This window comes from Lactuca sativa, chromosome 9 (genome assembly GCF_002870075.4).
Source record: "Lactuca sativa cultivar Salinas chromosome 9, Lsat_Salinas_v11, whole genome shotgun sequence".
In the NCBI taxonomy this organism is placed as follows: domain Eukaryota; kingdom Viridiplantae; phylum Streptophyta; class Magnoliopsida; order Asterales; family Asteraceae; genus Lactuca; species Lactuca sativa.
Window position 1 is genome coordinate 88,035,484 of NC_056631.2, and position 14,447 is coordinate 88,049,930.

General features: G+C 34.0%; 1 protein-coding gene and 1 non-coding gene across 2 annotated transcripts; one reads left to right on the forward strand and one right to left on the reverse strand.

The window, feature by feature from the left end:
* Positions 1-2,087: 2,087 nt before the first annotated feature.
* Positions 2,088-2,160, reverse strand: TRNAR-CCU (transfer RNA arginine (anticodon CCU)). The gene has a single exon. It is a non-coding gene; the product is annotated as a tRNA-Arg (tRNA).
* Positions 2,161-2,647: 487 nt separating this feature from the next.
* On the forward strand, positions 2,648-4,607 carry LOC111896800 (transcription factor DIVARICATA). Its single transcript, XM_023892788.3, has 4 exons — positions 2,648-2,852; positions 2,988-3,049; positions 3,143-3,527; positions 3,622-4,607. Exons 3-4 carry the CDS (start codon positions 3,172-3,174, stop codon positions 4,004-4,006), a joined length of 741 nt encoding a protein of 246 aa, XP_023748556.1. The 5' UTR covers positions 2,648-2,852; positions 2,988-3,049; positions 3,143-3,171; the 3' UTR covers positions 4,007-4,607.
* Positions 4,608-14,447: the final 9,840 nt, after the last annotated feature.

The following is a 14,447-nucleotide window of genomic DNA, read 5'->3' on the forward strand; positions in this document are numbered from 1 at the left end:
CGTATCTAGGTTTAAATAGAATTAGGATATTAATTAATAATTTTTACTATGTTGTAAGTTGTTTGATTTTTTTGCGGGTTTTTTTTTCTATTTATTTAAATATTAGGGTTAATGTAATTTTTATTTTACTTAATGAAATGCTTTTTATTTTTAATTAAATTTTATGTTTGATATTAATTTAAAAATTATAAATAAAAAAATTATTTTACTTAATATATAAAAAAAATGAGGGAATGGCTTCCCACCCATTCCTTGGCTTTTAGGTGAGGGAAATGAGAGTGAGGGAAAAAAGGGTATGACCCACGAAAAGAGAGGGAAGCTTCCCTCCCACTCGTTCCAGTCTAATAGAAAAACATGTTAATAGCCGGTAGATCCTTATGAATGGATGAACTTAGACTAAGGTTAAAATACATGCCTAAGTCATAACTCTTAAGAGCCCTTTGAAAGCCTCTAAAGTGTCTATATATGCAACAAAAGTTCAGTCAAAATCTAAACTTCGATTGAACTTAATATTTTGAAGAAGACACGGTAACCAAAAAAGTTGAGACGACACGGTATGGGTCTCAACGAGAAACGATGTTGCTGAGGTGGAAGGCGGAAACACGGTCATAACGGGAGGAACACCCCCCCCCCCCCCCTACTCGTTGCTTCTCGTCATGTTACAACTCGTGCTCGTCACCACCGGGTGAAACGGGGCGTTTCTTCTCCAAATCTTCTGTGTTTCTTCTTTAATTTTGCCTCACAACGGCGTTGTGAGTTAGGAACACCACCCCTGAAATTTGCCTCACAATTCAACGACGTTGTTTTTTGTTACCCGTACCATATAGCCTGATAGAGTAAAAATGTTAAAACTTGTTTGCGCATAATTTTTTGATATTTCATAATGGAACCATGAGATAATAAAATAAAGGGATAATTTCGTATATGCCCTTAATAAACATTAAAATATCATATTTGTCCGATCTAATTTTGAAATACCGTATATACCCTCTATAAATTACAAAATATCATATTTATCCAAATATAATTTTTAAATATTTTTATAATCAATTATTATAATTTAAAATCATTATAATTATAAAACAAATCTTGAATACCTATAATACCCTTACTTACTTTTTTTTCTAGGATTACATGAATTAGAATATGAGAAATACAAATGGATCGATCGTAGCGGAGGACGATTCTTCCATTGCCGATGTGTTCTAGGTTTATGATGCAATTGGGTTTTTCCCTCTCAAACGTGACTTAGGTGGCTAGGTTTTAAGGACGATGAAGATTTAATTAGGGAATTATGAAATCAAATTCAGGTCTTGCCTTAAATAAGCTTGATGCGATGCACATGGTAAGACACAACCATTTTTCTTAAACTCATCCAACATAAGAACTAATGATCACTCAAAATAATAACTGAAAAACAGGGAATTGCTTTTCCAGCCACAGATTGGAGGAATGTCTATGAAAATTGTTTGGAGGAATGTGTGTGAAAATTATCTATTAATGGGTTCTGTAAATGGGAACATTGTTGCTGCAATTAAATTAGTCAAGAACATGGAGAAGAGAAAAACAGAAGTTAGAATGCAGCAACTTAATTGGAATTTCAAGGATGCACCATCAATCCTTTTATACATACTTTAAGTACTATATATAATTTTTTTTCATTTAATCTTTATAAACTGAAGGCAAAATATTGATTAAAAGAATAATTATGTTTCGTACATGTAGATGCATAAGAGTATAGGATGGAAAAATAATAATTTTGTTTCAATATCTTTTCTTAAACAATAAGGATAAAAAGTTGATTAAAATTATAATTTGGGTAAATATGATATTTTGAATATTTAGGACGGGTATAGATGATATTTTTAACTTAACCTTATAATAAAGGCATAATAGTCAATTGATTAAAATAATGATTATAAAATGTTAAAAAATAAGACTTAGGGCAAATAAAATATGATATTTTGAAATGTTATAAAAGATATATATGATATTTAAAGATTATAAATATAATATTTTGATGTATATAACTAAAAACGGGCGAAACTTGTGACTTTCATCAAAATTACATGGACCAAAATTTATTTCGCGCCAGGTAGGGGTCGAACCTACGACTTTCTGCTTAGGAAACAGACGCTCTATCCACTGAGCTACAGGCGCTTGATGTTTCACATATTGATATTTAGTTAAATAACCTTTACACTATTAGTCGTATAGTGTTGAAAAAATCAAACAAAACTACCCACTGTTTAAAGTTTAAACAAATATCTTCATCCTGTGGCAAGATTCATCCTTCCTAACTGATATTTTGATAAAAGGGTTGTAATTTATGGAACCAAACATATATAGCCCCACTTGTTGGTCACAAAAGAAAAGAGCAACGTTTCTAGTGACACTTTGATGTGAATCGCATGTGTAAAACACAGTAACCAAAAGCCATGCTAAAGATTATAACCTAACTTTTTATGGTTCGTGGTCTAGACCCAAACCTACGTGGACCCTTCAGTTGCTATAATTATTAATAAAAATAAAATAAAAACATTATAATAAAGCTAACATACAATTGTCTTGGCAAATCTTACAAACTTTTTAATGCTATCGTAAAAGGTGTTGTGAGTACTTAAAGTAACATTCGCAATAGCAATAGCAAATACCAATAGCAAATAGCAGCCATGGGGTAACACACACTAAAATCACACACACATAAAACAGACCATTACTCTTTGTATATAAACACCAAAACACACACTCCCAATCACAAGCTGCCACCTTCTTTAATCACGTTGAATGTCTTCCTTCCTCTTTCTAATTCTTCTATCTTTTGGTTTCATCCACGATCAGAATTAAACCAGGTTCACTCCTTTTTCAGTTTTAGCGACTATTTATCATCTTTAAACTTGTTTTTCCATCTGGGTATACGATAGTTTCTTGATTAATTAATGAATTAATTAATTCTGTGTTAATTTTGAATTGTATGATTTTGACAGGGTATAACCAGTTTGAGATCAAAGCTTCCATCTTTTTCAAGATTTTCTTGATTCTTGATCAGGCGAGTCTTTTTCAAGATCTTTGAACATATTCTGGTAAATCTCTAAAAGGGTATTCCAATTCTCATTACATGATTCTATATTGCAATTTTCAGATCACGTTGAAGCACTACCAATTAGCTATATGGAGACATTGTCTCTATCTTCCAATACTTTGAGCATGCAAGAAAACAAGAACACAAAATGGACTAACGAACAGAACACATGGTTCGAAAGTGCTCTTGCTATATTCGATACCGATACACCAGACCGGTGGTCAAATGTCGCCGCTTTAGTTCCCGGGAAGTCAGAGATCGATGTCAAGAACCAATACGAGAAATTGAAAGCCGATATCAATGAAATCGAGGCTGATATGGTTCCCGATCCCGGCTATTTCACCTCGTCTTTTGAAGATCACAGCTTCAGTATCTTCGGAAAGAGGCCTCGATCTTGTGATCAGGAGAGACGTAAGGGTGTCCCATGGACCGAAGAAGAACACAGGTTATATATATATATATATAACTCGCACACCTTCCATGTTCTTGATTTTGTTTTATAATCAGACGTTAATTTGAACTAATCGTGTCATTTTCAGGCGATTCTTGGTGGGTCTTCAAGTTCATGGAAAAGGAGACTGGCGAAGTATTTCACGTAACTTCGTGATGACAAAAACACCGACACAAGTCGCAAGTCATGCGCAGAAATACTACGCGAGACAACATTCAGATGGGAAAGAGAAGAGAAGACCTAGTATTCATGATATCACGATCATCAATCATCCTGACAACAGCGAGAGATCTCCACCGTCGATTAACAAACCCACTGGACTACCAAAGGACATGCTACACTGGAATAACCCGAGTGATGAAACTGTAACATCGATGGCGTATCCATTTGAGATTGCGAAAATGAACAAGAATGTCCGAGTTTACAACTCCGGACTCCGTTTGCAACCTACAAGGTACCAGGTTCAAGGTTGAGGAAGCAAAGATTGTGTTTTTCATTAAAAAAACATGTTAATATGTAGTTATATGTACTTGTACTTTGTTTGTATTTTTCGATAGTTTGTTCTCATGTCTCTATCTTTAGTGATTACTACGCGTATGACAAGGATGCAAGTTTCTAGAAGTAATTAGGAACTCAAGATCTGAGTAACCCAGCAATGGAAATGGAATTGGCTATATACTATTCATGAATCATGATCGGGTTCACACGTATGAAATGTGAAATTCGTAGATTGACATGTGAAACCTAATTTAAGGTGCCTTTCTTTATCAAAGTTATAAAGCAAAGTTGGCCTGTTCTGTTACTAAAGAATTTAGATGAGTCATGTCTTTATGTGTTTGCTAGAGTGCCATGTCAGCGGCTGAGTCAACATCCACTCTTGGGAAATTTTAACGAATATTTAATTTGTAAGCTTTTGTTTTCTATTGGTACTCTTTTCACCATAATGTATAGTATATATGCACAGGAATGTTGGCATGTTGACTGTTGGCTTTAGAATAGAGCTAGCTGAGTCTGCATTCCACAAGCATATTGTGTTATTATGCTTTGAAAATAAATATCTACTTATTTATTTTATATTTAGTGACACCCAAATCTTTATTTATTCGATTCCTAGAGGTCCCCTTTATATTAGTTTTGTTCCTTTCTATCTTCCGGAACTAACATATTATTTGATGAGAAGTATAAAGATGCAAGTTGGTCTTTGAGATTATATATGAAAAGGATCAACTTAATTTTGACTATAATATGGAACCTTGGATACGAATATAAGTCATATATTCTCATAATCATAAAATGATTATCCTCCAACAACTGTTAAGCTCACCAATATTATATTGTTTCAAAAAAACAATCATGTGATATGTAAATGGCATACACAACGTTAGGTGGTTACAATAAACCTATCATCCTAAAAATAACTGTTTTATATGGGGCTAAGACGTGTTTCAAGCATTTTGTTTTAAAAGTGTAATCATGTTTATGGCTTTAGAGGATTTGAATATATTATAATGCATCAACCTTTATTCGGTTTCAGTCAACTCAAGATTTTGACATTTCCTTGACTGTAGGAAAATTACTACATGTATTAATCATGGATTAGCTTTTAAAAGCACTTCACACCAAACAGAATTCTGTTGCCAACAAAAGGTGTGAAGGTATCTCTATTAATGTTTGAACAATATGTACGGAATCGTCGACATCAAATCTAATTTAGTGAAAATTTACAAGTTTGGTTATAATTTTTATTCCAGTTCATAGCACATTTGGTTTAAGGTTTAGTATATATACTTGCAAAAAAAAAAAAAAAAAAAAAAAAAAAAAAAAAAAAAAAAAAAAACAACCATGTGAGAATTTCAATTCCAATATAGATTGTGTTCCTTATGGGAATTGGATTTCTATACAAGCCACCTAGCTAGTGAATCCTTGTCTTTTGGGGGTGTTTGACTTGTCTTTTTGAGAGACAAAAGTTTTTTTTGGAAAAGTTATAAAAAGTCAGGATTTCCTAACTTTTCCAAAAAGTCAGTTTTCCTTCTATCTAAAATCCAAAAGTAGCTTTTAAAATGTTTCTACCAAACATCTTTTACCTTTTATTTTTTTCAAAAAAGATTTTTATCTCTCAAAAAGACAAGTCAAACACCCCTTTATACGCCTTATATTGAGTCCTTGAGCACCAAAGACCCCTCACTATTGGTGTAACCACGATAACTCTCCCTCAACCATGAAATCTCATTCTCACCCGACAATAGAGACTATAAATTTTACCCTTATCATGTGATTAGTGATTAATTAGTGAAACATTAGGTGTAGGTACTTTTCAAGAATAAAAGTGTTGGAAAACTTTCCAAGTGATGAAATCGAGGTATGCAACATTTAGTTATTACTATTTCTCTTATTGGACATTTTCGAAACTAGGAGCTCATGTGGTGTAAAGTGTAAAAGTAGAAAAACCATATGTAAGAAATATGCCACTTTGGGTGAAACTAGATAAATTTTAAGTCGAAGGGCCAAATTTGTAAAGAGTGTTCTTTGTGGGTTCTTGAAAGAAAAGGAGAGCAACTCTCAAGTTTTCCGTGTGAAGAAATCCGGATTTGGTCATCATAAACTAATTGATGGTTAATTTGATGATATTATGGTATAAGAACTTAGAAACTAACGCCTTACATCCATTATAGAGAGAAACCATTGCAAATGATTTAGTTATCGAGATTTGACCTTAGGTTATATAATGTTGTTTAATCATTGATTTCATTCATTAATAAGAGTTTTAATGGATTCAATGTAGAGATTCAAGTGTTCAAACAATCTTTGTACGTTTTGTACAATTTGCATGGGGCAATATTTGGACCGTACGAAGCATCACTTCTAGGAAAAAGAAAGGTTTTTATATATGTAACACTCATAATTTTAACCTAGATGTTTTAGTCTTAAGTGATTAAATAATTCATATTAAATTATGATGGAGGTTAAGATGACCGAATTTATTAAAAGATTGAGGATGACCATTTAGATATTTATTAAATAACTAATGGAAGTAGAAAGGTTTGATTACAAAATAAAAGAGATAGACAAGAACTTTTTAACTTAATTCTATTGTCTAGTATGAGACTTAAACCAATTTCATTATCAATACCATAAAATGAGCCGAATGCAACACTTTGAAAGCAACCAGGGGCGGATCTAGGGGTGGTTCACGGTGGCACCGGCAATCCCCAACTTTTCCGGGCACAGTGGAAAATTTCTCAAAAAATTTCGAAATTTCTATTTTTTCTACTCCCATGCAACCCCTACTGTAAAACCCTACGTCCGCCCCTGAAAGCAACACTTGGAAAAAGTGTTGCTTTTAACTCTAAGGCCGCACTTGTAAAATAAGGGTTGCATTTTCATACCAAGTGCAATCAGTGTTTTAAAAACCGGTTCGAACCGGCTGATTGAACCGGTCGAACCGGAAACCGGAGATGAGGGCGGTTTGATTTGGTTCGGTATTATAATAATTTCCTGACCGGATTGAACCGGCCGGTTTTTGTAAAAAACCGGTTCAACCGGCTGAATTGAACCAGAATGTACCGGGTTGAATCGGACATTTTTAGATTTTTGTGTTTGTTTTGGGCTTATTTTTTTTTTATTTTGACTTCTATAATGATTGTTTTTATATGTTGCATTCTATTTACGTTTGTAATACTAAAAAGATAAAAAGTTTTATAATCAATGTATGCAGGATAATTAAAAACATATAAAAATATAGAACCGGTTTGACCATCCGATTGAACCGGTTGAACCGGAAAACGTCACCCGACCGGTTCAATTAAAAAACCGGTTTTTAAAACATTAAGTGCAACAACATTTTCTTAACTGATGCACTTTTTATTGAAAAGAGCAGTATTTCTAAAAGTGTTGTATTTTTTAATTTTTAAAGGCAACAGTTATTTGAAAATGCTAGAATCCTAATGTGAAATGCAATACTTATTTTAAAGACAACACTGGTAATACAAATTTACACAAAATTAATTCAAACTAGAAAAGGACACGCAGCTTTGCCGCTTTTGGACTATGCCATAGAAGTTGAAAATCGGCAAACTTTAAAAGATGTGTTGAAAGTATAAATCGTCACAAATAGATGAGAAAGCCGACAACCCCTAAAATTAGATGTTAAAAGTGTACAACCGAAAAAAAGAACACTGATAGAGAAAAACCAAAAATGTTGTGGCTATAGTGTGAAAGCTGTCAAAGTTGGGAAAATATGATGGCGAAAGTCTAAGGAAGGTTTTTTGTGTTTTTATGTCAAAATATAAAAGTTTTGACTACAAGGTTGAAAAGTGTCAAAGTCACTAAAAATTTGTTGTAAAAACATCAAAATATAAAACTTTAGACTGTAAGGACGAAAAGTGTCAAAGTCTCTAAAGATTTGTCGCAAAAACCTAAATACACAAAAACTAAATCAAAACTTAAAAATATAAAAGTTTTACTTCGAGGATGAAAAATGTCAAATTCAGAAAACAATTGTGGCAAAAACCTAAAGCCAAAAAAATTATTATTCCTAAGGTCCTTTTGATTTAATATATACTAGAAGGTAATCTGCGCTTCGCGGCGGTTCAAATATTTTTTTTTCATTGTTACATGTTGTGGTGTTTCTTTGATTTTTTTTTTCTTGTTTGTTGTTTCTATCTTGTGTGTATAATGTTATGAAAAAAGTAGGGTCGTGTAGTAGATTATCCAAGATAGCGGGACGAAAAATATCAACTCCACAAACTAATGTGGTAAAAACTTGAAGTGTCATATTTGGTAAATGTCATTGACTAAAAATGACAAATTCTTGAAACCTTTATGGCTAAAACTGTCAAACTCCGATCTAGAGACAAAAACTGTCAAACCCCAAAATTATTGTGGTTAAAACCTAAAGGGTCTAAACTTTGGACTAAAATTGTCAACATTTAAAACTATTGTGGCCAAAAACTAAAGTCTCTAAAGTTAACTATTCCTAAGAATGTTGTGGATTAATATAGTATATTAATTTAAGTTTGAAATTAATTATAATATTAAATAAATTTTATTAAAATACAATATTAAAATACATATGATTATAAATATATAATTGATTACAAATTAAAATATATCTTACATGTTAAATATGATTGAATAATAAAAATTATATCATAAAACGTTTTTTCATTTAATAATAATTAAAAGAATCATAATATTAGTAAAAATAGAACAAGATATATTAGTATCACATTTCTAAAACCAAAAGTTAATATTAATAAAAATAATGTAAGAACAAAATTTATGTAAATATTTTTAAGATAGGTGCTTATTTTCCCAAAAAAATTTGAGTCACCCCCCCCCCCCCCCCCCACCCCCACCACCAAAAAAAAATCTCAAATCAATATGCAAATCCTCTTAAGTATCATTATGTCTTTGCTCCTCCAAACTATCACAAATCCACCATGTTTTGCGATAACCATCTCCAACGGTTGCTTCCCTCTTCATCGGTCAAGATTTCGTTTTACCAATGACCCAATTTATTGTCAGATTCTTCTACATATCCCTTATTTGTTGGTCGTATTCCCCTCGTCAGTCTACATTAGGCTTTGTCCTCTCATTGATGCTACAACACAACCTTCTAGCATTTTCACTATATTCTTTCTCTCCCACCACACCCTAATCGGTCTATACCTTACCGCCCCTATATACCTATTGTTACAAACTCGCTTCCCCAACCCGTTGATGTTGCCACTAATTGCCACCACGCTCCGCCTTGTCACGAGCATCTCCAACTCATAAAGATCACAAAAATATCGATTTCAGTCAATAACAATCAAAAATTAGGTATCAAATGTTATTATCTTTCCTTTTCTTATACAAAAATCACCAAACATCCAACTCCTGGTTTAACTTAATAACTTATGTGTTGATCTTATTTATGGTTCTTCTCTTTTGTTTTGTTATTAGTTGTTATAAATTTTTAATTGTGTGAGTTATTGATTGTTTCAAACTTGCAATTCTCTTTAATGTGTTTAGTCTTTATCGATAATGTTAAAATCCTTGAGGATTTACATCAAGATTCCTTCCCTACTCAGTTTCATGTTGATGATTAGGCATGTTCAATCTAACTATCGAAACCAAGCAATAAATCAATCACACTTTCTCCAATTCTGATGGTTTTGTTTTTTTTACATCCAACAATATTATTGTAACACCAGTTTATTCAGGTACATTTCTTATATTATTTGAAGCCTTTATTTTATTTTTGGGAAATTTGATCTTACACGGGGCGTAGGTAGTCACCTATGCATGGCATAGATCAACAAGTCATTACGGGGACTTAATGCCCTAGGTCAATAAGTCATTACAAGGACTTAATGCCCTATGTAGGGGATACCAAAGGCTACACATAACATAGGAGCATTGGATCCAAAAACCCTAATTAGGGTTTTATGAGCCCTATTTAAAGGCTCTAATCCCTTGAGAGTCTTCTGATGCTCAGCCTCTACCTTCTCATATTGTAACCTCAAAACCATATTCTCTTTCTTTAAGTTTGGAGCCTTAAGTGTGGTTTTGGTGTGAATTTAGTGAAGAATGAGTCCATTGGTGAACCTCAAGCTTGTAGATCTAGACTTTCATCTTCTTCAACATTCTCCAGGAGGTATAAAGCTTAACCTTTGATGATTTATTTGATAGATCTAGTTAGTTATAGGTGTTATGAGTTTTTTTTCCCTTGACTTTGGTCTTAGTGCTTAAGTGTTATAATCTATCATTTCTGAGGTTGTAGAGTGATAAAAATGGGAGTTAGGTTGCTCCAATCCTTTCATGCATGAGTTCTTGAGCTTTGAAGTGTGTTTTAGACTTAGGTCTTGGTATTATGCTCCATTAAGCCATTCAAAGGCATAAAGTTGAAGACTTTATAACCTAGGATGTTATTTGGGACCAGATCTGGGAGTTGGACGTTTGGTCCTTGTGAATTAAAGACTTAATAAGAAGTTGGCAAAATAGATTTTTTACACGGGGTGTAATATCGGCTACACAGAGCGTAGCCTAATTTTGTCTTGATTCCATTCAAAGGCTCCACGTTGGGAGAGCATGGGACAAATGGCATAGCCCAAAAGAGGAATTTCAGTCAAAATGGGTATTAGGTCAAGTTGGGTGGATTATGGCCATGGAAGGGTAAAATGATCTTTTATCGAGATAGAGAGAGGGGGAGTGATTGTAGTCTATGACGCTTGGGTGTGAATTATTGCTTTGATTTCTAATTAGGTTCTTGTAGTATATTGATTATCGTGGGGAGTTCCAGTTTCGGCAGCTCGAGTGTGAGATTTATTTATCTTCAGATTGAGGTGAGTATTCTCACTATACTCTTAGGTCAAATGTACCAATGTCGACCCAATGGACTGTGCTAGTTGTCTTTGTGACTCTTGCATGTTTATGTTGGGTTGGGCCCATTATTATTTATGTTGGGCTGGGCCAATTATTATTTATGTTAGGATGGGCCCATTTATATGTTGGGCTGGACCCATTTATTTATATGTTGGGTTGGGCCCATTTATATGGTTTATGGTATTTTGGGGAACTCGCTAAGCTTTGTGATTATGGTTTTGTCGTTTAACAATTTCAGGTACTTCAGTTCAAAAGGGAAAGGCCCAACATGATCCCACAACACGCCCCTCGAATTTATTTCGCATTGACTTTTGATTTCACTCTAACGTTGAGAATACTTTGTAATATGGTTGTATGGGACAAAATGATGTATTTGGGGTGTTCGTAAAATAAAAAAAATTACCACTACTTTTGGGATGTTGCAAGTTGGTATCAGAGCCTTGGTTTGAGGGATTCAGGCACACTCTCGGGTGTATCTGGACTCAAACTGAGGGTTTGATAATATTTTGACAAGAAATCACTAGAACATATTGTTCATAGTTCGAATATATTTAATTAATTATGTGTTCACTAATTGCATGATCATTGTGTTAGTTGTTCATTAATTATTAGTAGTAGGAAATCCGATCAAGATAACCAGTCGTATTACAATTCGTTAATCAATTCATTAATTCATTGCATTTCTAATAAATCAAACATAAAAACTTGGGGGATTCGTATTCTAGTGGAAGTACTTCTTATTTATTGTTTCCATTTAGTTCTTTAGTTTCATTTGATTAATAGAGAATTAAAACTAGCTTAAATTAGTTTACACAAAAACCCCATCTTAATTTTCATAGTTATTAATTTAATTAGCATTTAAATCATTTGATCTAAACCCTCACATTCCCTGTCTTCGACACCTTTTTTTACCTTAAAATATATTACTTCACGACTAGGTACACTGCCTATTTTTGTTTATGACTAGTTGAGATTAGATAGGACTTTATAAATAAAAAACTAGTATGAATAAATAACACACCAACAATCACACTTTCTCCTTTCCCCCGATCCCCTGAAGTACTTGGAACATTTAAATCCACAACTGTCAGCCAAAACTTAGTGACTTGCCCTAAATACCCCACACAATAATACACATACAAAGCATGCACACATGAGCCTATAGTCTAACTGGACTGTCTCGCAAGGCCTACAATACACGTGGACCGCTTTCACAAGGCCTACATTACACTTGGACCGCCTGGGTACCTTGGTCTATAGCACAAAGCAGGACCACCTCAACCCAACCACAATATGTCAACATATGCACATAAACAATAACCAAAAAACACATGTAACCATAACAGATCTACCAATCTAACAGATCACTACGACATAACAGCATCCTACAGACAAGGATACATAATGCAGTACAAAGTATAGTAAGAAAACTTACCTCGTAGGCTGACAAACTATCAACATCGCTCACACGAAACAAAGACTAGTGCTAAGAGTCACTTACACAACAATCAGAGGTACATTCTCAATCTATAGCCCAAAAACTCTCAAGTTAACCAAAAGTAAATCGTGGTTAAAAAGTCAACGGTCAACAACCGAAAGTCAATTCTGCTGGTCACCACGTCGTGGCCAAGCATCTGCCACGATGTGCCAGCCTCAAGAAAAATCAGTCAGGAGAACCCCAATCGCCACGACGTAGTGAGCATATCATCACGTCGTGGGAACTCTTCCTGGACAACTTAAAGGATTAACTCCTTAATCCATTAAGTCACACATTCATCTCTTCTAGAAAGCTTTCTTACACCCAAAGACCTCATAAAAATCTTTTCTTATGGACATGCATTTCCAATGCATGTCTTAAACTCTAGTTAGGTAAAAAAAATGGTGAAAATAAGGTCAAAACCTCTTGCATGGAATCAAAACTCAATAAAGTTGCCAACTTTATGGAATCCATCCACTCAAACTATTTCAAACACAAAGAAAAGTTCATAAGAATCTAGATCTAGAAGTATAGCACATAAAGATTTGAAGTTGTGGACTTACAATGGTCCAGAATATGTATAATAAGGTTGTGGGGGAAGTTGCTTGCTAGATCTATTCTCGAAGGACACCTTCTTCTCCTTCAATGTCACCAAAAACCACCAAGAAACTTCAAGAACTCAAAAATGGAGGCTAGGGCAAACTTACGTTGAAAGGGAGGTGATGGAGGTTGAGGGTGAGCAAACGATAGCCATCACATCTCTTAAATAGTGCTTAAGGCCCAAAAAAAATAAGGTTTTGCATGTAGGCCTCCACCACGCCATGGCCAACACCATGCCACATCGTGGTGCCTTAAATGAAGGTGTGATTCCATTAGGTGATGTCATGTCGTGGCGACTACACCGCCAAGTCGTGACCACCAAAAAACTTATATTTTCAAGTCTTAAATTCCAAAATCACAAAAGCAATTACACCTGGAATTTGGTGTTGAATATGGGGTGCGTCTTGACTCAAACTGAGGATTAATAAAATCTTTTTGCAATAAAATCTTTTTTCCAAAAAAGGTTTTAAAAAGAAAAGGATGTGATGCATGTAATCGACCGTGGCTTAAGTAAGTTTTCCCAAAATACCCATACATAAATGTGAGGTATGCTATTATATGAATTGCATGCTAGAAGTTAGGCTAGGGATCTGCTCAGGTTGCATGCTAGGATGCATGCTTAGGAGAGATGCATTTATGCATGTTATGTGTTTATGTTGATAATTGCTATGTTGTTAATTGCTTAGGGTCTATGTTGATAATGAAAGATTATTTGATAAATGCATTAGGGTCGTACATAGTTAAAACTAAATAGTCATAGAATGTTTGATTCAAGCTTATTGTCTCTTCTTGTTTGATGAAGACCTTAGGGCAAAGACATCTATTCAAACGTCTATTTTATTTTAAGTATATACGACCTGCATTCATGAGGTAATTTTTCGACATTAGCAATGACCATTTGACACGTGTAGGAAGAGGAATCCTAGGAAAGCATAGTATGATACCAAAACTATTGCAAAATCACTTGAAGCCAAAATTTGGAAACACGTCGTTGGTATCTGATTGGGTGATTTAAAATCGAGATGCCTAAGAAGATCTCTCATAAAGTTGTTTGTAGAAAATAAGACATGCTTAAAAACTATTATAAACCACCATCTTAGCAATTGAAGCATGATTGTTTGGGATTTCAATGCCATCTACACGATGCAAACCAATTCATTTGATGGCATCGTCTAACATCTGACAACAATCATTGTTTTATAAAAACTCCCTTACACGATCTTTCATGCTGATGGTCACAACCTAGAATGAACTAGGAAGACAAAAAAAAACCGACCACAAAAGAAGATGATGAGCAGGAAGAAGATGTTGCAGACAATAAAAAAATAAACCAAGCTAGAAGGGCAAGTTACGATTCTAAAAACATACACCAATATCAAATCATGTTAAATGTGAAGTGACAAAGAACGATGTCGTCATAGAAGTATTTGGCTTGATAAGCACTCAATGCACCCAGAGGCATGCCATCT

Bases quoted from the DNA above. Each gene is read 5' to 3' on its own strand.
- LOC111896800 (XM_023892788.3), top strand. From the start codon at position 3,172: ATGGAGACATTGTCTCTATCTTCCAATACTTTGAGCATGCAAGAAAAC. The intron at 3,528-3,621 runs GTTATATATATA...TGTCATTTTCAG, and splicing joins TGGACCGAAGAAGAACACAG to GCGATTCTTGGTGGGTCTTC.